Raw genomic sequence first — 25,822 nt, forward strand, 5'->3', positions numbered from 1 at the left:
GCATAGTACTAGCTCAAACACTTTCGCTATTACTTTTTTATGCACAATGAAAAAACGATCAGTTTTTTCATAAATATGAAAAACCATTTTGTCATGAAATAAAATAAAGTGTAGAAGGTGACACAGGCGACGCCATGTTAGGTCGGTTACTTTGTTGTTATCACGAGAGCCATTTTTGGTTCTGTCACGGGAACCATTTTTGGTTCTGACAAAATACGCATTCATATGTGCTATAAATTATTCATACAGTTATCTAATAATTGGGATTCATAATATTATATAATTAAAACGCCGTGAATTATTCTGTAATACACAGGATAAAATGTATGGACCATTAAAGTATGTTTCCAACGTATGCATTTCCTTGTGAATAACAGAATTAGGATATTCTTTACATCCAGAATTTTCTGATGGCCACATCCTTCTAAACTAAATAGAAGTAGGCCAGATGATTCAGGAAGTACAGAGGAAAGTGGAGATTTCCTCCTTCTTGGAGTGAATGAGAGTCTGCAACTTCAAGGCTTACAGAATGAATACAAAAATGATTACAGTTATTCTTTATTTTTTTCTATACAATGCATTTATATCATGAAGACCATTCAAATCTACCTCTCTCTCTCTCTCTCTCTCTCTCTCTCTCTCTCTCTCTCTCTCTCTCTCTCTCTCTCTCATTATTTTTTAAGAGTAAGACAATTTTACAGAATAATCAGATCTTCAGGTTGAAATGACGGATTTACAGGCGATGTCTTTTCAGTCATGACCCAAAGAAGCCACTGGATAAGGATAAGGATAAGGATAAGGATAAGGGTACCCAGTATAAGGGCCAAGGTGAGGCAGAACACCGGGGTAAACAGCACCAGCGTGAGGCAGAACGGCTGCCGGAGAAACAACGGAGTAAGTGAAGGGCTTTAGGCTGACGTGGGGCTGCACGTACTTGACGGCTGGGATAGTCAGCTCGTGCTCTTTGGTTGTCAGCTCGATCTTGGTGGTGTCAGCGGGAGTGTCGGCGTCGACGGGTTCGAAGTGCGTGGTCTCGACGGTGACGCCCTTGGTGGTGGGCACCAGATGGAGGTAAGGAAGGGGCAGGGAGACATCACGACGCCTTCGGCGTGAGGAGTCTTCCTCTGCATCATCTACATCTTCCTCCTCATCATCCTCCTCTTCTGCCGAGGCTACATAAGGTAGGCCTAGCGGAGGATATCCAACTAGGCCTAATAGGTGTCCGGCTCCGCCTCCGATTCCGTGAAGATAAGGCGCGTATAGAGGATGCCCATAGGGCCCGACGGTTATGTTCTGCAGGGGAAGGATGTAAGGATTGGGCAAATGGTGTCCTAGAGGGTGTAAGTATGGCGTCCCTAGGTAGTCACCGAAAGGGTGAAGGAGGGAAGGAAGAGTCGTTGGAGCTTCAGCGGAGTCTTCGGTGATCGGCTTCGCGAATGGTAGCACCCAGGGAGCCACGTGGAAGGGTCCCAGATGTGCCGAGCAGTGGGCTATGGCGACCAGAAACACCTGGAAAATATTTTTAATGCATTTGAGTGTATTTTATTTCAAGTGTTTCTTTGGTAACGAAATTAAGCCGTCGGAAACCCACCTGAAACTTATAGAAATCAGTTTTGATAAGTTTTTAGGCTAATTAGCCTAGGGAATGAAAAATAAAAGAACACAAAATCGTTAAGTAATAATTAGTAAGCTTTTAATACATTTTTGTGGATTTCTGGTTAATGAGTAAACCAGTGATAATGATTAATGAGTGACTTAGAACCAAGTCTGATTCAAGTCCAAGGCTTACTTATAAATCATTTAGCTCACCAAAGACCTGGTGATTTTAGATAAACTTCAAGTCAAAGAACTACCAAAGACTTCATGCTGAAGTAGTTCAGATAAGTCGCCGAACTCCACAAAGTCCTCATGGCTGAAACCACTTGAAGTCTTTCCACTATATCACTTGACTCACCAAAGACTACATGGCTGAGGCTGAACGTGAAGTCTCATAAATACATCACTTAACCCACCGAAGACCTCATGATTGGCATTGAACATATAGTCTTACTAACAAATCCTTGATTCACAGAGACGTCATGACTGTCGCTGGACGTGAAGTCTTACCAATATATCACTTGACTCACCAAAGACCTCATGGCTGAAGATGATCGTGAAGTCTTACTAATGAATCATGGATTCAACGATCTTTATAAATGTTTGCTGAAGAGTGACGTCACTCATTCAAGATCAGTCACAAAACCACGCCCATACACTGATGCAAAAATCCTCACGCCCATACTTTACTCGGAGGTCCCTGATGCGGGTGGGTGGTGGGTAGTGGGCTTGGGATGGGCGTGGGGTGGTTATTAACAAACCTGTGGCCTAAAGGTAAAGATGAATACTTGTGGTTTACTCAACGGCGGTAAATGTTGTAGGTAAGATTTGCAAAACAATGGAACTTCTTCAAGTGCAAAAATCTGTCTATCTATCTATCTGCTTGTTGTTTATTTGAGTAGTACTAGGATATTTGCATGCACTAACTATCTATCTATATACTTATCTTTTTTATCCTTGTGTAGGGTAAGAAAACAATTAATTAATAACAATTATGTATGTGTATATATATATAATTCTTTGTGTTCAACAACTATACCTATAGGTCTAGCGTATGGGCTAATAAATGTAATAGACCAATATACGTAGAAGTACTTTATTTAAGCAAGTATATTTCCTAATTATACATAACAAATATATCCCTAAATAAAAACAAGTAAATAAGAAAACATATTTTGCTATTATTAGAGTTAAAACGTCCATGTCACCGTGCACATATAAGAGGACTTTTTAATTAAGAGTTTTCTTGGGATATGTTTATGACGTATCGAAGTGTTTGTGCTTTTATTTTTATGACAGCTCCGTCACTATCTCTCTCTCTCGTTGGAGAAAGCAAAGAAATTTAAACTCGAACGCGAGATCCTGGACCTCTCTCTCTCTCTCTCTCTCTCTCTCTCTCTCTCTCTCTCTCTCGTTGGAGAAAGCAAAGAAATTTAAACTCGAACGCGAGATCCTGGAAAAATCTCGTTGGAGAAAACAAAGAAATTTAAACTCAACGAGATCCTGAAGTATGAAATCTATCTCTCTCTCTCTCTCTCTCTCTCTCTCTCTCTCTCTCTCTCTCTCTCTCTCTCTCTCTCTCTCTCTCTCGTTGGAGAAAGCAAAGAAATTTAAACTCGAACGCGAGATCCTGGAGTATGAAATTCTCTTTCTCTCTCTCTCTCTCTCTCTCTCTCTCTCTCTCTCTCTCTCTCTCTCTCTCGTTGGAGAAAGCAAAGAAACTTAAACTCGAACGCGAGATCCTGAAGTATGAAATCTCTCTCTCTCTCTCTCTCTCTCTCGTTGGAGAAAGCAAAGAAATTTAAACTCGAACGCGAGATCCTGGAGTACGAAATCTCTCTCTCTCTCTCTCTCTCTCTCTCTCTCTCTTGTTGGAGAGAACAAAGAAAATTAAACTCGAACGCGAGATCCTGGAGTATGAAATCTCTCTCTCTCTCTCTCTCTCTCTCTCTCTCTCTCTCTCTCTCTCTCTCTCTCTCGTTGGAGAAAACAAAGAAATTTAAACTCGAACGCGAGATCCTGGAGTATGAAATTCTCTCTCTCTCTCTCTCTCTCTCTCTCTCTCTCTCTCTCTCTCTCTCTCTCTCTCTCTCTCTCGTTGGAGAAAGCAAAGAAAACTTAAACTCGAACGCATCCTGGAGTATAAAATCTCTCTCTCTCTCTCTCTCTCTCTCTCTCTCTCTCTCTCTCTCTCTCTCTCTCTCTCTCTCTCTCGTTGGAGAAAGCAAAGAAATTTAAACTCAGAACGAGATCCTGGAGTACGAACGCGAGATCCTGAAGTACGCTCTCTCTCTCTCTCTCTCTCTCTCTCTCTCTCTCTCTCTCTCTCTCTCTCTCTCTCTCGTTGGACAAAGCAAAGAAACTTAAACTCGAACGCGAGATCCTGAAATAGTTTTGCGTAGTTCGTGTGCGGTTCTTAACGTCGACAAAGACGCCATCGCAAATTCGGCGAGGAGTCGCACGGCCTTCATTGAAGGGTGGTGTCCTGCAGACTCTGCAGCACGAAGGCAGAAGAAGAACCGTCTAGTGACGTAGGTGAACTTATTTGTTTACATTCTTCATTCTCAGAGCTAGTTTCAAAATTTACGATGCTAGAGGCAAAATTGACTGACTATGTAAAAAAACAACCTCTTAAACCTTCAAAATACATCTTAAACCCTCAGACAGATTGTTCTTATATCAAAGTATTTAGATTTAACGAGAGACCCAAATAGCATGTTTTTTTGTTGATTTTTTTGTCATTATTTTAGCTGACATTATTATTATTATTATTATTATTATTATTATTATTATTATTATTATTATTATTATCAAGAAAGCCCGTTGACATTGCAATGACGCAAAGTCTAATCTATTTATTCAGTCCACAGTGAAACAGCTCAGGTTTTACTTCAATTTCTCACTGAAAGCACTGTACACCTTTGTAGTCCCTTCGAGTGCATTTCAATGTGCAATAGCTTGTGCTGGCACAAGGCCTGCTTAATTACATGAAATTTCCCTTTAATAAGAAGGATCAAAGACTTCTGAAAAGCACCATCAACAGATTCTAGAATTGTAGACAATGTAGGCTCGCCTAAACAATGATCTATGTGTAGACTTGTAGACATCACAGCATATATAGATATCGCTTAGAATTCTCTTGAAATTAGCTTTCCCTTATATAGCCACAACTGCTAGCCATTTCACAAAGGGGTTTACTAGCCATTCACTGAAAGATCTATTAGTCATCCCACTGTGGGACAGACTCACTGACGAACTCTGCACCTCCTCCAAGTGAAATGGGCCCGTAGGGAGGTAGAGCAGTCAGTGTACTTCACGGGGTGCACTGTAGGCATTGCTAAAGGTTCTTTACAGCGTCCCTTCGGCCCCTAGCTTCAACCCCTTTCATTCCTTTGGCTGTACCTCCATTCATATTTTTCTTTCATCTTGCTATCCGCCCTCTCCTGACAGTTAGTTCACAGTGCAACTGTGAGGTTTTCCTCCAGTTTACATCTTTCAGACCTACCTACTCTCAACTTCCTTTCTGTCGTTGAATGACCTCTTAGGTCCCAGTGCTTGGCCTTTGGCTTAAACTCTATATTCCATTCCATTCGAAATGCTGTTGGTTGCATCAGACCAATCAACAAGACTCGCCGAGAATCAAATAGATAGCAGAATCTAAGAGCCGCAACCTTACAAGACTCAATCATTCGTGTTTCCCCTGATTAGAATTATTTTCAAGGTGGAAAGAGGTTTGCTGGTGTGCTAAAAGTAACAGTGTTGGGTAGACAGGCATCGGAGTAGGTCTAAGTATTTTTTTGTAATGACAGCAGGAGATTGTGCAGATTGTAGAGGATGTTCTAGCAATGTGTGATGGAGACTTTATTTGTTTTGGTTTTAGTGCAGAATTAGATGGACTAGGCCACAGATATCTTTTGTTTGAGAAACGAAAAGTGGTGTTTTAGTAGGCTAAGTGCTTTTCCCAGTGGTTACTGAGTTTGATTTTATGCTTCATTGGGTCGTACAGCATAATGCAATCATAAGTTAAGGTTGACTGTCTACTCCAATAATAACTTACTCATAGGCCTAAATATCCAATGATTTATTTACCATACATTGTATACCTTTTTTTAAGGGAACAAAAAACAGGGTTTCATATAGTGGCATGTATTTTGGCAACTTCTAAAGACTGAGAAGTAACCATCAGTTTCACAGTGTAGAGGCGGTTCAGTAGTTTTTTGAGGACTGTAATCATATTTACAATACAATAATGGTTCCTGATAAGAAAATAGGGAGTATTTCTGATAGAAATATACATTTTTTTTTGAGGAACACTAAAGTTGTAGAGGTCAAATCTATTCGTCGATCTTGATGATGGGACCAGGCGCAAAGGCTGGATAGCCAAAGGCAGGGAAACCAGCGTAGTAAGGAAGGACAGCTGGAGAAACAGCAGTGTAGGTTACAGGCTTAAGGTTGACGTAGGGCTGCACGTACTGGACAGCTGGAATAGCCAGCTCGTGCTCCTTGGTGGTCAACTCGATCTTGGTGGTGTCAGCGGGAGTGGCAGCGTCGACGGGTTCGAACTGCTTGGTCTCGACTGTGATGTTCTTGGTGGTAGGGACTGCTTGGAGGTAAGGAAGGGGCACTGAGACGTCACGACGGCGGCGTCTGGCCGCCTCAACTGCTGCCGCAGGTTCTTCAGTAGCAGGGTCTTGTGTTGAAGGTTCTGGTGCAGTTGCCCCTTCGTCAGCGACTTTTACATAGACGTAAGGGAACTCAGTAGCCTTCAGGGTTGGGTCAGCTGCCACTACGTAAGGGAGGTGGGGTCCTAAGGGAAGGCTGTAGGTAGTAAGACCAAATCCTTTGAGGTAGGGGGTAAGGAAGGGGTTAATGTAAGAGGTCGCCAGTGGCAAAGATTTGACCTCAGCTTTGGTTTCTCCATCAACAGGGATGGTGATCAGATTCGCTCCTGGTAGCACCCATGGCGCTGGGGGCAGCACCAGCTGTGCTGAGCAGTAAGATACAGCGACCAGAATCACCTGTAAAAAAAAAAAAATACTGAAAATTATGTTGGTACTAATTTACAAAAACTCGGTGGACAACCACCTTTGAGTTATGGCCTTCCTGGTAGTCTTTCTCTCATGACATTCCCATATTATCATAAACACCAATGACTAACAAATATCAATGAGAAAAATATAATTTTAAGGACTACAGTAATATAAATGATGAAATCCTTGAAAATGAAAACAGTGTTGAAATTCCAAAGTTTGACAGCATGTGGAAAGTCCTCATAAGTATATATAGGCCTAAGGTCTTAATATGAGACTGATCACTTATGATTTTGAGAAACTGACTCTATTGCCAGTTCTAGCAAGTTCTAGATTACAGCCAAGAAACTTTTTTTTTTTTTTTAGATAGGAAATAAATCAAAATATTACTGCTTCCTGGTAAAATATTCCCAGATTAGTAGCGATATCTCACATTTCATTTGGTACAGAATATAAACAATATCATTTAAACATTTCAAGATCTATACTTCAGTAAATTCCTTAGAAGACTAAGAAGAGTCCCACAAAAACCACTTCACTTTCTCTGAAGGATCTCTCCCCTTCATTCCTTCATAGCCGAAGGAATCCATACTTACCAAAGCCCTCATGACTGCTGCGAGTTGTCTTCTTGTTGTCCTGCCCGCTCAGTGCAGCCTCCGACTCTTATATACCCCGAGAGAATGGAGAGAGAATCCTTCATCGATGACGCCAAAAGCCACACCCTGGAGAAAGTTAGTTAAGGACAGGCACTGCTGATGCGTCTCAAGTGGTGTCACAAGGGCACGCCTTTCTCGTGTAATTCCTTAGGGCTTTCTGCTAAATTTAGAGGCACGTAGCCAACTTTCTGGTAAATTTTGAGCCATGTAGGCCTAGCCAAATTTTGAGCCAGGTAGACCTAAACAAATCTTGGGTCTCGTAGCTAACCTCCTGGCAAATTTTGAGCCAATTCTGAATCACGTAGCTAACTTCCTGGTAAATTTTGAGCCGTGTAGGCCTAGCCAGGTTTTTAGCCACGTAGCTAACTTCCAGGCCAATTTTGAGCCATGTAGGCCTAGCCAAATTCTGAATCACGTAGCTAACTTTCCGGCAAATTTTGAGTCATGTGGGCCTAGCCAAATTTTAGCCACGTAGCTAACTTTCCAGCAAATTTTGAGCCAGGTAGGCTTAGCCAAATTTTGAGCCACGTGGCTAATTTTATGGCAAATTTTGAGCCAGGTAGCCTTAGTCAAATTGAGAGCCAGGCAGACTTAGCCAAATTTTCTCGTTTTTATACGATTCGAAACTGAAGTTACGAGTATATTGTTCGTTTTAGTGATGTCTCTCAAACAAGGACACGCTTATAACTTCAATTTTGAAATTAATATTGGGTATGTGGTTCAGTGATTGACTTTGGTATTCACAGGTCGGCAGAAAATGGCCTTGTGGGATAACTTCTCGAGCATCAGTAAGACGTATCACTACAAAGAATGACTTAAACATTAAAACGGAATGGTTATTTAGACAAAATACTGGTAATATTTATGGTTCCTATTTAGTTTTGAATTGATATATAAATTTCTTACCCATTTTTTTTACGTAGTTTACATAAATGATAATAAATAGGCCTAACCCGAACAAAATAGATTTGCAACAGACCTTATGATAAGTCTGATAACATAGTTATTTGCTTTTTAAAACTGACGGTAAATATCCACAGCAGATATCATAATAACCGTCAGCGGAAAATAACTATTAAGGCAATGAGTCACCATGAGGCCTGAAATCGACTGGATTAAATAAGGGTAATTGCCATATTTGTAAAATACTAATACCTAATTGACTTTAGAAGTAGTTAGTGGGTCTTCCCCCTTATTTTGTCTTTTAATTCTCCTTCGCTTTTATTTTTCAGTTACCTGTTCAGTGGCTTAGATGTTGTGACGTCAGTTTTAGTAACCATAAATCAGTCAAATCAATCTGTTCTACGCGAGGATGTCTGCCCTGTTCACTTAGGTAAGTAACTGGATCTGTTGTAGTGTGTAAAATAAAATTGAAACAAAAACCATTAATTGATAGGAATAATATAAATAATTGGATATCTAAATGAAAATGGGAACTAAAACGCGCACACACACACACACACACACACAGAGAGAGAGAGAGAGACGAAACAACAGTCTCTTTCTATAGCTGCTTAATTTACTTTTTTAACTTTTATTCAATCTTGAGTGTAGTAAAAATTTTTGTTTGGTACTTAGCGCAAGTTTGGATTAGTGATATTTAACTCTACTGATATGTTTTTCGTTGTGTTGCATTTCGTAATCGCCTTGTGGTATTCGATATGTCCCATATAACTGCCATTTTACTCTTTTATTTTATTTATTTGTGTATTTGTCTCCATATCATTAATATTTTAAAGCTGCTGGTTTTAATGACTGTCTTCCAGATGTTTTGCTGACTTGTCAAAGCTTCTATGGCTCTTGTTACATACGCTCTAATTGGCTATAGTATATTTCTATCGACAAACCATAGGCCTAGTAGCACTTCTTGTATGTTATCATCTGGTTTCTCTCTATATACTTTGACAGTTTCCTCCAGGGCCTTGCTTGGGACCCATTCGTTAAATAAATCTCTAATCTGTCTTACCTTTAATTCTATCTGCAGTTTTCTCAAAGTCCTGAGTTTTAGTCTTAAATTGTGTTTATTTTACAAGCTCGCTTCCTCCTTGTCTTCAGCTGCCATTTTTAGTTTTCTGCAAAAGAAAACTATTGTGGAGGCTTTGTTTGTCCGTCCAAACTTTATTCTGTCCGCACTTTTTACGTCCACCCTCAGATCTTAAAAACTACTGAGGCTAGAGGGCTGCAAATTGGCATGTTGATCATCCACCCTCCAATCATCAAAGATACCAAATTGTTACCCTGTAGCCTCAGTAGTTTTTATTTTATTTAACGTTAAAGTTAGCCATAATCGTGCGTCTGACAACGCTATAGAACAGGCCACCACTGGGCCGTGGGTCATGCTGAAAACTCGATTGCTCCGAAAAAATTCGGCTCATTTTTTACTTGTTATATTCGTCGTCAAATTGATTGGTGCTCCATTGTTACTTCATTCACACATTTATTTCTTCCTTCTCTCTCTCTCTCTCCCTACCCTTGCCCAATACCCCTAGTACCCACAGGAAGCACGAGAATGCTTTCCAGATGGATGTGAGTGGCGCAGTGTATGCGTGGGGTGTCGACGTGCTAATGGTTAGCTTTCTTTATTGGAGTATGGAGTAGCTGATGGTGTAAAAACATTATTTGATTGAATAGATAAATGGTGAAATAGGCAGTGAATTTTGTCCTGTTTGTCAGTGGAGCTACCCCAATAATATATATATATATATATATATATATATATATATATATATATATATATATATATATATATATAGAGAGAGAGAGAGAGAGAGAGAGAGAGAGAGAGAGAGAGAGAGAGAGAGAGAGAGAGATGTAAAATGAACACTTCCAAACTTATTAACTAATTTTTCATAAAATTATTATCACCCAAAAGAAAAAAAACCAACAACCATTCTTTCAAATGCAGTTTATTACAGACAACAGTTTCATAACAGTTTATCCGTAAGAAAATAACAATTTTTTTTTATCCCAGTAGGCCTATATTTTTATGGCATTGTAACAAAGTCACACACTATTTTGTCTTTAATTTTCCTTTTCGAATGTCCTGTTATGTCGGTTTATTTTCGTTTCTGTAAACATTTTCTGACCTGAAATTGAAAACCAATTAACGGTTTAAGTTTTAGGTTTTTGTGGTATATAAAAATTAAACCAAAGCTGAACTTAACAGGAAGAATTTTGTAGTTTTCAATTTCAAACCAGAAGTTTTTTCCGTTTTTTTGTCCAACTCTGAGAAAGATCAAAAGCTGAAGTCAAGACAACTAGTCGAACTTGACGACTGGAGCTGGTGCCAAGGCTCCTGGCAAGTGAAGGGCAGGGTATCCAGCGTAGTAGGGCAGGACACCTGGGGAAACAGCAGTTGTGTAAGGGAGAACAGCTGGAGAAACAGCAGTGTAGGTGACGGGTTTCAAGTTGACGTGGGGCTGCACGTACTTGACGGCTGGAATAGTCAGCTCGTGCTCCTTGGTGGTCAACTCGATCTTGGTGGTGTCAGCGGGAGTGGCAGCGTCGATAGCTTCGAACTGCTTGGTCTCGACGGTGATGTCCTTTGTTGTAGGCACCGCGTGGAGGTAAGGAAGGGGCACTGAGACGTCGCGACGGCGACGTCTGGCCTCTTCAACTGCTGCAGGTTCCCCTGCTGGTGCAGCTTCAACCTTCTCGTAGACGTAGGGGAACTCAGTAGCCTTCAGAGTTGAGTCAGCAGCCACTACGTAAGGAAGGTGGTGTCCCAAGGGGAGGCTGTAGGGGGTGAGACCATAGGGGTGGAGGTAGGGGGTGGTCAAGGGGTGAATGTAAGGGCTAGCCAATGGCACAGACTTGACCTCAGCATCACTGGAAGGGACGGTGATCAGATTCGCTCCTGGTAGCACCCATGGCGCTGAGGGCAGCACCAGCTGTGCTGAGCAGTAAGTAACAGCGACCAGAATCACCTGGAAGGTTGGAGAAGGATTATTATAATGTGTCCGGCTGCAATTTTGGCCGAAGAGGACCGAAATGGGCCTAAAAAAGGCAGAAAATGGCAAAAAATAAACTTCATCTTCATAATAGAAGTGCAACTTTCTGCTAATGAAAAACTCAAGTTCTTATAGGCCTACTGTAACTGATTCTAAAAAGTTATTATATGAGTTTGCAACCTTTTCACATCACCAGTTAAACAGAATAAGAAATATTAACAAATAGATCCTTTAGAATGCCACAATAAATATAGCTACTTATGCACAGACACCTAATTTTTCTCGCCTTACGAAAGAGTTCGTATATTTACTTATACCAATTGTCATTACTAACACTTACCTTTGTGACTGTTACCCAGTGGATTAGGCATACACACACGCTCATATGTTAGCATATACTATTACAGTTATATAACGAATAAACTTAGTACTAAAAATACTTTTAGGCTTTCTTCTTAAATCATTGCAAATAAGCCTCTTAAAATGAGAATCACACATTTAAGTAACTGGACAAAAATAAATATTGAAGGAACGCAATACAAGTAAATGTTTGGCAGAAATCTGCCAAAGATATGCATGGAAAAAATTATTTTAACTTACTGAACAGAATTTATCGGTAACGACTCCAATGAATTAGTTATGATTAGTTATTTGTGGCCTATATTTTATTATTAATTAAAGAACTTGAACGCAAGGCAAAAATATGTTTGAATATTTTCCGTAGGTCTAAGTTTTTTGCCTTCACGATCATAAAAGGTTTAAATTCTGTCAATTCACTAACTTTAAATGCTTCTGATCGGGATCACTGGGCAGGATATCTGGAAAAATGCCTGGAAAAAATACCTGGAAACACTCGCTGGAATAATGAGAGACGATGACAATAAATCCGGTTCTCTGCGAGAGAAAAAATTAATGCTGGGAAAAACATGGAAATGGACAAATGGCCACCATAGATATGAGACTACGAAGATACGAGACTGTGAAAATATGAAATTATGAAGATATGGGATTACGAATGTATGAGACTACGAAAATATGAGAGTACAAAGATACGAGACTACGAAGATATGAGAGCACAAAGATACGAGACTACGGATTATGAAACTACGGAGATATAAGACATAAGTATGCGGTCTATGGAATCTTTTGACCTCAAACTTTGCACCAAATAATGAACACTGTTCTATTTTGTGACTCTCTCTCTCTCTCTCTCTCTCTCTCTCTCTCTCTCTCTCTCTCTCACTAAAATCTTACTCACCAAAGCCCTCATGACTGAACTGATTAGCAAGTCTTCCTGCCTCCATAGACCGACATCCCCTCTTATATACCCGAAGACCTGAACCGTGAAAGAGGCTATTCGTGACGTCACCAGCAAGCCACGCCCATTTCGGTGGCGTCGGAGAGGTCCCTTGCCCTTCGGTGTACCGCCCAGCTGTACCTGCCCTTCTGCACCGCCCATGCCTTCGTCGTGACCTTGCGAAGGGAAGAAGAAGAGGTTCGAATCAAGGCTTGGAAGTCTTCCCATAATGGTTTTTTTTTTGAGGTCATGAGGAGGAAGGGTAACGTTGCCAGTTACTCTGGTTTAGTGATATTTTTGTAAGGGTAGATTCGCCCGAGTTGAATTTAGTTAAGAACTTAACTCTCTCTCTCTCTCTCTCTCTCTCTCTCTCTCTCTCTCTCTCTCTCTCTCTCTCTCTCTCTCTCTCTCTCTCTCTCTCTCACACACACACACACAATCAGTATCCTATTTTAGTGATTTTTTTTGTGAAACGAAGATTCGCCCGAGCTGAGAAAGTTAAGGGTTAGTCTCAGTTACTTCTTAGCTCTCTTTCAGTTACTCTATTTTAGTGATATTTTTTGTGAAACGGATTTTCTCCCGAGTTGAATAAGGGGAAAAAGCAAGTCCCAGTCACTTAACAGCTCTCTCTCTCTCTCTCTCTCTCTCTCTCTCTCTCTCTCTCTCTCTCTCTCTCTCTCTCTACGAGGTTTTTATATGCACTTACATAAAAGGCCAACGTATACAGTACATACTAGACGTCATCATAACGCTAGATGACCACGCCCTTAGACGCAACCTGAATTATATTTACGCTTCCTATAAAAGCTAAAAATATGAAGATATATTTATTTATTTACCTTTCGGCTAGATATACCACAATTGAGAGACATGCCTGGTGAACACAAACAAACGAGTGACGAACAAAAAACTACACCGTGAGAGCTCATATTTAACTGTGCATGATAAACCACTGCGCCTATTGACGTATTTTTTCTGTAAACGGGCAACGAACACGTATTTAGACTTTGCTGTCGTCTAGGCCGAGGTAAGATTCAACCTCTCTTGCATTACCAACACTTTCAACGGTAAGACTATAATGGTAGACAGAAAAAAAGAGGGAACATGCTATTCATGTATGCAACTCAGTTGTATATAGACCCTATAATTATGATCACTAAACTGAGCATCGGTAACCATAAGACGGTACTATTAATAGTAATAGTAATAAATTGTCAATTTAGCCTTCAGATGAGTACGAGCAAAAGACAGATTAATTAAACATTAATCAAATAACTTCTCACACGTAATTATGTCAGCAACGATCGTCTCTTGTTTTTATGGGGCGTCTGTCACCTCCCGCCATTTCCTGTCTCCCAGACTATTATAGTATTGTTGTGGTATGTAATCTTTATTCTTCTTTTTCTTTTTTCTTTAGATCTTTCTTTGTACATTATTTTCACACTACCTTCGATGGAAAAGGAAGTATATAATATATATATATATATATATATATATATATATATATATATATATATATATATATATATATATATATATATATATATATATATATATATATATATATATTGTATGTATATTTGTTTTATGTTCCTTTTTAAAGCCTATATTTCTTCCAAAAGTGTAAATCAAATCATATTTTATCAAACCATTTATTTTACCTCACAAATTACATTCAGTGTACATTGTTAAACTTTATTTTGTATCAAAAATTACAGTCACCAGTACAGTGTTAAACCATTCATCTTCACTCACTATAATTACATTTAACAGTATATTGTTAAACCAGTCATTTAACTCACAAATTACATTCTTAAACCCATTTATTTCAACTCATATATTACATCAAGTGGTACATTGTGAAACCAATTTACCTCATAAATTACATTCTGTGGTACATTGTTAATGAATTCATTTTTACCTCACAAATAACATTCAGCGTTACATTGGCAAACCATTTATTTTTACCTCATAAATTAAATTTAACTCATGAATTACATTCAATAGTATATTGTTAAACCACTCATTTTAACTCAAAAATTACATTCAGTAGTACATTGTTGAACCAATTGTTTCAACGCATGAATCACATCCAGTGGTAAATTGTTAAACCACTCATTTTAACAAAAAAATTACATTCAGTAGTAGTGTTGAACAAATTATTTAAACTCTTGAGTTATATTCAGTGTTAAATTGTTAAACCACTCATTTTAACTCAAAAATTATATTCAGCAGTACATTGTTACACCAATTATTTCAGCTCATGGACTACATTCAGCGGTAAATTGCTGAGCCATTCATTTTAACTAAAAAGTTACATTCAACAGTACATTGTTGAACAGTTATTTCAACTCATGAATTACATTCAGTGGTAAATTGTTAAACCACTCATTTTAACTCAAAAATTACATTCATTAGTACATTGAACCACAAATTTAAAAAAAAATAACATTCAGTATTACTTTGTTGAACCAGTTATTTCAACTCATGAATTACATTCAGTGGTAAATTGTTAAACCACTCATTTTAACTCAAATTACATTCAGCAGTACGTTATTTCAACTCGTGAATTACATTCAACAGTACACTGTTAAACCACTCACTTTAAATGTACGGAATACTAAAAACCCGCATCTATTAAAAGATTACACCAAATGCATAAAATACTTAAGATCAGGTTCACCAAATACGTAAAATACATAAAATTAGGTTAGGTCAGGTTTTCCCTCCGGCCACCAGACTACCAGATCTCACAGTCAGTTCTTCTTCTTCTTCTTCTTCTTCTCCTCCAGAATCTTCGTAAACTCTCACTAGTTATAAGGATCTCTGCAAGGGCTAGGGACCCTGGGCCTTTCCAGTCTCTTCTCGCCAATCATTTCTATTAGATAATTTGACTTCTCCCTCATCATGGTGTAGTATTCTTCCTGGGAGACGAGAGAGAAGTGGTGGACTTTGTTATTTAGTTTGAAATATAAGCTGTTTCGCTCATTACAAGTGTTGCTCATTTATTCCTCTCAGACTACGTTTTCAAGTCTCTCTCTCTCTCTCTCTCTCTCTCTGTCCTTAAAACAATTGAGAATTTCTAGCCTCCTCCTCTCTCTCTCTCTCTCTCTCTCTCTCTCTCTCTCTCTCTCAAATCTTTCTCTCTCTCTCTCTCTTCATTTATTCTCTCTCTCCTCTCTAAAAAACAAATGAGAATTTCCATTTCTAGCCTCCTCTCTCTCTCTCTCTCTCTCTCTCTCTCTCTCTCTCTCCACTTAAAAGAAATGAGAATTTCCATGAAAAAATTCATTTGTATTCCTTACAAGCACCGTTTCTAGCCTCTCTCTCTCTCTCTCTCCCTCCTTTTAAAACAAATGAAAAAATTCATTTGTGTACCTCTCTCTCTCTCTCTCTCTCTCTCTCTCTCTCTCTCTCTCTCTCTCTCTCTCTCTCTCTCTCTCTCCCCACTTACCTTAGAATCGACCGCCTCGAATATGTCCCTCTCCGTCTGCTGGGAAACGAAGGTCAAGATTTGCACCTTCTCGCTGTGGGTGCTCAGATATGGAGACCAGTTGGGCAGAACTTTCAGGAGGCTGCAGATAAGAGAAAGACATTATTCCACTGTTATTTGATTATTGATATATTTACTGCATTTCTCAACTGGTAAAAGAGAGCAGTACATAGACTGTTATAAATTTATTATGACTATTAATATATTTACTGCATTTCTAAATTGGTAAGAGAGAGCGTTACATAGACTGCTATATATTTTTTTGTACTCCATTGCTGATTCAGCCTAGTTGATTAATTTGTCTATAAAAAATCTTTATATAATCATTCACTGCCATGTACTATAAACCAAAATGGAAGGACAGTTGTTATTCCTATTCTTTTAAAATTAAATTTCATAGGCTAACAAGTAGCACAGGCTCTTGCTTGCAGAGTGACTCAAATATTAAGGACATCAAAGTAATAGAAGCACTGCTGTGTCAGGAAAAATTTAATGTTTATTTGGAAAATTATATAATTCGGAATTACATGTAGGCATGGAATAGGTTTGGCAAGACTCAGGTTCGTCAAAGTTAAGTTAGGCCCAGCTAAAATCGTGTAGAATGTGTCTGGTTGGAGAAAGTTAAGTTTGGTCAAAGTAATACTGAACTGTGTAGGCTGAGTATGCAATAGCTCTCTTTCATTCAGTTTAATTTAGTAAACCTCAAGACAAATAGTGAAATTACCATTCAAATTATCATTAGAATGAAGCATAAAAGAAATATAACTACTTACTATCTGCGCAATGTCCTTGTTCGTTCTAGACAAGATAGTTCTTTCTGCCATTCTTTTGTATGTGGTGAATGGATGGAAACCACATTGGCGAATGGTCCACTGTGCTGCAGAATAAAAGATTATATTAAAATCATCTTTAAAAATGAAGATTTTTGTACATAGGCTAAGGGAATATCTCCACAGACACACAGTTAGTAAAGTACTGATCTTTAATATACAAAGAATACTTACTATGGTATGGTATTCACAAGAACGTGGACAGGCTTCAGGAATCTCTGCATACTGTGGAGTAATGGCCACTGCGCCTACAGCAGGGGACTGCATATTTTCGTGAAAAGGTTGTTCAACTGGTACCCAGAACCTTGGTCTACTTTTACCACATTTGTGTGGCTTCTTGATTTTTGAAGAACGGACTGTGGTCTTCGGTCTTGCTGGCACAACTTCTTGTGGTCCAATCTTGGGTCTTACTGACACGACTTCTTCTGGTATAACCTTGGGTCTTACTGACACAACTTCTTGTGTAATCTTAGGTCTTACTGATACAACTTCTGGTATAATCTTGGGTCTTACTGACACAACTTCTGGTATAATCTTGGGTCTTACTGACACAACTTCTTGTGGTCTAATCTTGGGTCTTACTGACTCAACTTCTTCTGGTATAATCTTGGGTCTTACAGACACAGCTTCTTCTGGTATAATCTTGGGTCTTACTGACACAACTTCTGGTATAATCTTGTGTCTTACTGACACAACTTCTTCTGGTATAATCTTGGGTCTTACTGGCACAACTTCTTGTGGTTTAATCTTGGCTCTTACTGACACAACTTCTGGTCTAATCTTGGCTCTTACTGACACAACTTCTTGTGGTCTAATCTTGGGTCTTACTGACAAACTTTCTGAAGGGTTGCTGACTCCTGACGACTGGTCATAGGTCCTTGGTCTTACCGAGGCCTCATCTTGTGAGGAACCTCTTGGTCTTACTGTAGCCTTTGCTCGTGGGCTGCAGGTTTTTGAAGACTCATCTGTGGGCTTTGTTCTTACAAATGGATTGTCATATGAACTGCACGTTCCTGGTTGCTGATCTGTGATGAAAGGGCGCCCCCTTGAATTCTTCTTATGCCGTGGCAGAAGTTTACCGGAGGATAACTCAGAGGCTTCAGAGTTACCACACTTCTGTTTCTCACCGCCAGTTCTTGAATTTCCCATTGTCTTGTTGTAATACGGATGTTGCTGTGATCGGTAAAAACACAATGATTTAGATTTAATAAAATAAAAAACACTGTTGTCTAAATGATTTGAAAATTATTTATTATCATTTACAAAATAAATAGATTCTCTTGAGTGTTGTGGATAAAATATTTTAATCTAAATGTTTCTTAAGTTCTGAATCTAGCCTAAATGATTCTGATGAGTAATCATGATGGTTTTTATAAAAACAATGATTTAAATTTAATAAAATAAAAAAACACTATTGTAAAAATGATTTGAAAATTATTCATTATCACTTACAAAATAAATAGATTCTTAGGGTTGTTAATAAAATATTCTAATCTAAATGTTTCTTAAGTTCTGAATCTAGCCTAAATGATTCTGATGAGTAATCTTGATGGTTTTCTTCATCGACTAAATTTAAAATATGAAAATTTGAAAAGGAGATTATCCTTTGCTATCTTTTCCTAACACCAATTGCCTGTAATAAGGGTATCGTTTGATTTAGCAGCTATAGGACTAATGTGTAGTAGTTATATTTAACTTTTCTCTGAAGCCTTCTCTTAATTTTTGTCAGACGTACTTATTATCATATCTCCTGCCTTTTTTAAACGGTCATCTTCCTGTATATATTTCTACATCGTTTATGCTTCGTTTCAATTTAAATGACCATCAGTTACGTTCATTCTCGTCTATCAACATTTAAAACAGTAGAAATACTCAGTCGCCACTGCCATCTATCGTCCGTTCCGCGAATGACTTGGGAGTCATGTCAGGAGCTAATCCCAACCGTCATTCCTCGTTTTCAAATATGAATTATTACTTGGAATAACGGCGTTATTTACAGTGTTATTTGTTGACGCGTGTATAGCGTTTAGTGCTTGTGGTTATAGTGGTTGATTGGTTTATATAACATGGGACTATTCCTTCGTTATGGTAACCGTAGGTAAGGATGTGTAATTTAAAGTTTTTGGTGAATTCTTATATATACTTTTTAATCATTCTCTTCATACGCTTCGTTCCACGGGTTTGTTATTTTTATTTTCGTTATAAAACTTTCTGTGGTATTGTCTGGTTAATGTTTTTTTATAGGCATCCCTGAATGCTGATTTATTTTTTATGGTACTCAGAAGTTTTGGTAAATGCGCTAGGCCTACAGAGGCAATACCCCGTAGCGGTGCACTGTAGGCATTACCCAAGGTTCTTTGCAGCGTGCCTTCGGCCCCTACCTGCAATCCCTTCGTTCCATTTACTGTACCTCCTTTCATATTCTCTCTCCCATCTTACTTTCCTCAACCTTCTCTTAACAAATGATTCATAGTGCAACTGCTTTGAGGTTTTCCTCCTGTTACACACCTTTCAAACTTTTAACGTCAATTTCCGTTTCAGCGCTGAATGACCTCTTAGGTCCCAGTGCTTGGCCTTTGGCCTAAATTCTATATTCGGTTCAATTCAATACCAATACTTATTTCCAGAATTGCTAGCTAGTATCACGTATGGTTTCTTAAGTAAATGCTTCTGCCAAAATCAGTTTCATCCCAGACGTAAAAAAAAAAATTTTAGCAGGCAATTAGATTCGAAATTGATTTAAATCTTGGTGTTACTGGATATTTAAAATTAAAGTTATTCCACCTTCGGCGTTTAGAATAAATTCTGACTGAGAAATCAAGTCACTTCGTTTTTCTTGAAGGGAAAGAGATGTGATTTCGGTAGTCTGTCATTGTATATGAATGTCAAGATATGACTGGGGAAGAACAGTCATTCTGTTTGGAAAGAGAGAGAGAGAGAGAGAGAGAGAGAGAGAGAGAGAGAGAGAGAGAGAGAGAGAATATCATGATTTTATGACGGAGAAAAAAGTCTTTGTATTTGGGGAGAGAGATAGAGAGAATATTAAGATATTGTGACTGGGGGAAAAAAGTATTTCTGTTTGGGGAGAGAGATAGAGAGAATATTAAGATATTATGACTGGGGGAAAAAAGTATTTCTGTTTGGTATAGAGAGAGAGAGTTTAGCGAAGTGAAAATCTATTTAAACGACAAAATTGTGCACTGATAATTTAAATAAAAAATGGGTGAAGGCAGTCTATCCATAGAACCATTTAATGTTAAATTCTGGCATTGGTTGATTCAATATGGAAGCCTGTGTTGAAGCTTCCCAGTGGTAAAACTATGGATATTGCCGCGGGCTGGTTCCAGCCAGTCGCTGACTGGAATATTTACCGCCTTTTATTTACGTTTATGATATTCATACTTTTGTTTATATTTATATTTACAGTCTTTTGTTTAAGTTTATGATATTTACAGTCTTTCGTTTTGTTTCTACGTGCGTCCCCAAGCGGCGAAAAACCAGATGAATTTCTTATTTTGCTTTTAAAGTCGTGTAGTAACATTTCTCAGTGATTAATGGCGAATTTAGTATATACAAAATACGCGAGACGTGTACCGTATTTCTAAAAACTACGAGTTGTGATTTTTGCAAATCTTACGAGTTTTAACGGGAAAAAAAACCTAGCAATGCTTTATCACAGGTTTGAAAGTAAAACGTCTGAACACTTAACAGACTTGTTCTTGTTCATAGATTATTAAAGAATGCAATATTGATAAACATTTAACATGCGTAATACTTGTCTGACCAAATGACAACATAATAGGCACTAATCTACAAATATAAATTTAGACGTCGGGACTGGAATCTATCGACAATATCACAATAAATCGAATTTTGACTCCTGTATGTTTATACCTGGACGAAAATTCAGGTAAAATACACAGTATGACTCATATAAAAAGTAACAAAAGCAAAAAATACATTGATAAGTACTCACCTGAGTCCTAGTCAACTCCACCACAAGAACTCTGTCCCAGCTGCAAGAAACCTCTGATGTATCTTCTTTGGAGCGTTTGAAAGGACTTTCTGCCGTAAGGAGCTTTCGCAGAAGGACGAAGAAGGAATGTACCAAAACGAGGCACATTAACACAGTATTCAAAGCTGCAAACTTGACTTCAGGTCAACCCGGGTCACAGAACGACCGAGTTACTTTCGTGACGCTTCACAGTGACTGACTGCTACAGTGCTTGGAGAGTCCTGGTCCTGCAGACCTTTTATCAGAAGCCATGGCCCCTGCTTTCGGTTTTGCCCAGCCCCCAGAATCCAAGGGTTGACCAATCACCTTACGGGTCAATGACACGTGACATTCTATCTGGGAGGTCATTTGTCCGAAGGCTGGAAATCTGCCTGGAAGCACCAATCAGGGAAAGGATTAAACTGTAGGCTCATCTGATTGGTGGATGGATTAGATTAAGTTGGTCTGAAGCCAGGTGTGTACCTTTGGTCTCTGACCACGGGGAGGGGTTTGTTATACTCAGAATGCTACAGAGATCAAAATTATGGGCTGCTTTTGGGGGCAATAGCCTGTGCTCTCTCTCTCTCTCTCTCTCTCTCTCTCTCTCTCTCTCTCTCTCTCTCTCTCTCTCTCTCTATCTCTATATATATATATATATATATATATATATATATATATATATATATACTGTATATATATATATATATATATATATATATATATATATATATATATATATATATATATATATAAATATTATATATATATATATATATATATATATATATATATATATATATATATATATTTGTGTGTGTGTGTACGCTAGTATGTATTTACCATTCGTCATAGATTATATTATGCATTATTCATCAAAGTGATATTTTATTTTAAATAACAAGCTATCCATGTACTGTTTATAATTTTGCACATATATCTTTCCATTTTTTAATAGCAAGCTTTATTTTGGGGTCTAATAATATAACATACATACATACATGATACGGTCGACATGCATACATACATACATACATACGTACATGATACGGTCGACATGCATACATACATACATACGTACATGATACGGTCGACAACAGAACGGTGACTGTGTGGACAGAAGCTGCCTTTCTGAATTAAAAGGATTAACGGGGGCATGAAATAACCTCCCAAAGAAGGATTAATACGGTCAGCGCGGGATTACTCCACAATCTCAAGATTTGGCGGGGTAGGACCTTACCCAAGGTCACATCTGGGTACCTATCAAAAAAAAAATAGGTTAATCTTGGGAAGATTATCAGTTTCCAGAACTTTCTCCCCGTAGGATGGTATTGCCGTCAGTGCATTTCACGCGGTGCACTGTAGGCATTGCTTAAGGTTCTTTGCAGCGTGCCTTCGGTCCCTAGCTATACCCCTTTCGTTCCTTTTACTTTACCTCCATTCATATTATCTGCGAGGTTTTCCTCCCGTTACACCTTTCAAACCTTTCTCTCAATTTCCATTTCAGCGTTGAATGACCTCATAGGCCCAAGTGCTTGGCCTTTGGCCTAAATTCTACATCCCATTCCATTCCATTCCAGAACTTTCTTTGCCTCTAGAAAAAAGTTCTTTGGAGAAGTTCCACGGGTCGATCTGCCCAAAAATGACCCCCGTTTATTGGCAGGTACTCGGACGTGACCTGGGGTACGGTCCTTCCCGGGCAAATCTTAAAATTGGAGTGTGATCCGGCGCTGACCACGTTAATCCATTCCTTTCGGGATATTTCATACCCTTGTTAATCCTTTTTATTCAGGAGGGCAGTTTCTGTTCATATAAAGTCCGTTTTGTTGTTATAGCCTCAGTATGTAAGTGTATGAATTATATGTATGTATGTATGTATGTATGTATGTGATGATTTTGTTGTCAGTATTATTGTCGGACTTTACCTTACGTATGGTTAGAATTGTATGTATATATTTACATGTATATATGTATGTGTATATATATATATATATATATATATATATATATATATATATATATATGTTATATATATATATATATATATATATATATATATATATATATATATATATATATATATATATATATATTTATATATATTTATATATATATATATATATATATATATATATATACATGTATATATATATATATATATATATATATATATATATATATATATATATATATATATATGTGTGTGTGTGTGTGTGTGTGTGTATTAAGAACTCAGTATAAGTGAATCTATTCTCAACGTAAATTTCATTGGGTTCAACGGTCAGTCGTACATAAACAGGACGAGGACTGGGGTTGGGGGTGGGGTCTCACTCAGAGAGTGGGACTCTTGTCGGGGCAGGGGTTAATTAGTGAGGAGCTGAATTCCGCTGGTTGTCCTTATTATTTTTTTTTTTTTTACGTAAATTCTCATTTCAAGAGAACTGACTATTCGTCTCAGTATTTATACTATTTTCAGTTAGATTACACTGGCCTTATGCCAGCTCGGGACCTTGTTCCTATGAGCAACACGTAAAAGAAACTATTAAGAGGTACAGAGAGGAATCTTATATAGTATCATCGAAAGATTCCACTTAGCTGTGTCCTTAAAGAAGGTAGCCATTTTCCTTAACAAACTCTTTGATATTTGTTAGTTTGTTTTTAGGCCTCATATGACCCGTTACATCTTGCAATTGAATACTAAAGGCGGTTGCAAGTTTCAGAAACTTATTTTGTTTGTCCTCGCGCGTATCCAGGCTAGGCTGAGTCAGTCTGTCATTCATATTGACGTTATTATTATTATTATTATTATTATTATTATTATTATTATTATTATTATTATAAAGAAATAATGACGAAGCCAAGGATATTATATAACTGTTTTGCATTATTATTATTAAGAAATAATGACGAAGCCAAAGGCATTATATAACTATTTTGCATTATTATTATTATTATTATTATTATTATTATTATTATTATTAACAAATAATGACGAAACAAAAGACATTTTATAATTATTATCTTGCAGGTGAAATCTCCTCGCCTTCCCTGACATACACAAACATCTTCTATACAGGTGGGTGTTTGTTGCAAAGCTGCGTTTGTTACGGGGCTGTCAGAAATCAGACCTGTTACAAATGATGAAAGCATTCTCGTTATCTGGGTGGTATCGTCAAACGCATATTTCTGAGCAGGTAAAAAAAAATTGTTACGTAAGTAAGATATGTCTGAGTTGAAGGGCGTTCTAGGGAATACTAGTAGGAAGTTATATATTTTACCCAGAAAATAGTTTCCTAATGTTTTCAGTCTAAGGCAAAACGAAAATTCCTTATAAATATGGCTCATGTTTTTCGCTGGAAAAAATTTGCTGGTTTTCATTTTAAGGCAAAACGAAAATTCTTTATAAATATGGCGTATGTTTTTCACTGAAAAAAAATTATGTTTCGTCTTAAGGTAAACCAAAAATTCCTTATAAATATGGCGTAGGTTTTTCACTGAAAAAAAATTTTCTGTTTTTCATTTTTAGGCAAAACGAAAATTCCTTATAAATATGGCGTATGTTTTTCGCTGAAAAAATTTACTACTGTTTTCGTTTTAAGGCAAAACAAAAATTCCTTATAAATATGGCGTATGTTTTTCACTGAAAAAACTACTGTTTTCGTTCTAAGGTTTTTCTCCCGTTACACCTTTCATACCTTCCTACTGTCAATCTCCGTTTCAGCGCTGAATGACCTCGTAGGTCCCGGTGCTTGGCCTTTGGTCTAAATTCTATATTCAGTTCAGTATACACTTTCAGTGAGAATTAATAAAAAAAAACCATCTCCACTTGAAAAAAAATTCTTCGTTGAGAAGTTGAAAAAAAGTACCATCTTCAGTGGAACAAAAGAAAAAGTATCACATTATTAAGGAAAAAATCCTCAAGCGAAAAAGCCTCCATCTTTGGAGAGAGAGAGAGAGAGAGAGAGAGAGAGAGAGTGTCATCCTTTGAGAGAGGAAAAAGCTCCCATCTTCAGCAAGTAACCAAAAAGTCCCATCTTCAGTGAAGAAAAAAAAAAGCCCCATCTTCAGTAGGACACACGAAAAAGTTCCATCTTGACTGAGAAATTGAAAAAAAGTCCAATCTTCAGTAAGAAAATAAAAGTCCCACATCATTAAGTAAAAAAAATCTTCAAATGACTGAGCCCCATCTTCAGTAAGAGTGTGACAAAGGCCAAAAAGTCTCATTTTCAAAGAAAGAGAGAGACCACAATAAAAGTCCCATCTTCAAGTAACAAAAAAAGTCCCATCTTCAGCAAGTAACGAAAAAAAAAAAGTCCCATCTTCAAGTAGCAAAAAAAAAAAAAAAAAAGTCCCATCCTCAGCACGTAACAGAAGAAAAAAAGTCCCATCTTCACAGAGAAACAACTATTTAAGTCAAGCTCCTGTCGGTACCTTAGACAATGCAGTTAAGTGTAGATGGGCGTGGTTTACGATCTTAGTTTTTTGTTATTTTCGTCCTTTTTATTTTTTTTTTATTTATTTATTTTCTTTTTGGAAGGATCAGGAACCCTCCCATAAGCACATCTTCTTCCCCAGCACTCGCTGACCTTGGGGGAGGAAATATTTGCGGCGGTGACTGGTCGCGCCCCTGGGACCAGGGGTAACTGTTCTGGGTTTTCGTACAGAGAAACGGATTTCTGTGTTCGAGGAATCATTCGTGAAAATGAACTATATAATTCCTTTTTTAGAGGAATGATTCATAAAAATACTGGAATCATTCTTAAAAATACTGGAATAATTCTTAAAAATAATGGAATAATTCATAAAAATGTAGGAATGATTCGCAAGAATGCAAGAATAATTAGTAAAAATTTAGGAATAATTCGTAAGAATGCAGGAATAATTCGTAAGACTGCTGGAATAATTCGTAAGAATACAGGAATAATTCTTAAGAAAGGAATAATTCGTAAGAATGCAAAAATAATTCGTGAGAATGTAAG

General features: G+C 37.8%; 4 protein-coding genes and 1 long non-coding RNA gene across 5 annotated transcripts; 1 reads left to right on the forward strand and 4 right to left on the reverse strand.

Moving 5' to 3' along the window:
• Positions 1–666: 666 nt before the first annotated feature.
• LOC136825402 (uncharacterized) lies at positions 667–2,248 on the reverse strand. The gene is made up of 2 exons (XM_067081720.1): positions 2,127–2,248; positions 667–1,509 (listed from the first exon to the last, which is right to left on the reverse strand). The coding sequence occupies exons 1-2, from the start codon at positions 2,136–2,138 to the stop codon at positions 751–753; spliced, it is 771 nt and encodes a 256-aa protein (XP_066937821.1). The 5' UTR covers positions 2,139–2,248; the 3' UTR covers positions 667–750.
• LOC136825403 (uncharacterized) lies at positions 963–24,018 on the forward strand. The gene is made up of 3 exons (XR_010849320.1): positions 963–1,071; positions 8,515–8,615; positions 23,872–24,018. It is a non-coding gene; the product is annotated as an uncharacterized lncRNA (long non-coding RNA).
• LOC136825142 (uncharacterized) lies at positions 5,466–7,343 on the reverse strand. Its single transcript, XM_067081176.1, has 2 exons — positions 7,223–7,343; positions 5,466–6,614 (listed from the first exon to the last, which is right to left on the reverse strand). The coding sequence occupies exons 1-2, from the start codon at positions 7,232–7,234 to the stop codon at positions 5,931–5,933; spliced, it is 696 nt and encodes a 231-aa protein (XP_066937277.1). The 5' UTR covers positions 7,235–7,343; the 3' UTR covers positions 5,466–5,930.
• On the reverse strand, positions 10,173–12,696 carry LOC136825143 (uncharacterized). The gene is made up of 2 exons (XM_067081177.1): positions 12,491–12,696; positions 10,173–11,208 (listed from the first exon to the last, which is right to left on the reverse strand). Exons 1-2 carry the CDS (start codon positions 12,689–12,691, stop codon positions 10,540–10,542), a joined length of 870 nt encoding a protein of 289 aa, XP_066937278.1. The 5' UTR covers positions 12,692–12,696; the 3' UTR covers positions 10,173–10,539.
• Positions 14,168–21,090, reverse strand: LOC136825399 (cytadherence high molecular weight protein 1-like). Its single transcript, XM_067081716.1, has 5 exons — positions 20,829–21,090; positions 17,027–18,025; positions 16,796–16,899; positions 15,984–16,104; positions 14,168–15,453 (listed from the first exon to the last, which is right to left on the reverse strand). The coding sequence occupies exons 1-5, from the start codon at positions 20,973–20,975 to the stop codon at positions 15,340–15,342; spliced, it is 1,485 nt and encodes a 494-aa protein (XP_066937817.1). The 5' UTR covers positions 20,976–21,090; the 3' UTR covers positions 14,168–15,339.
• Positions 24,019–25,822: the final 1,804 nt, after the last annotated feature.

The sequence above is a fragment of the Macrobrachium rosenbergii genome, chromosome 37 (genome assembly GCF_040412425.1).
Source record: "Macrobrachium rosenbergii isolate ZJJX-2024 chromosome 37, ASM4041242v1, whole genome shotgun sequence".
NCBI classification, from domain to species: Eukaryota; Metazoa; Arthropoda; class Malacostraca; order Decapoda; family Palaemonidae; genus Macrobrachium; species Macrobrachium rosenbergii.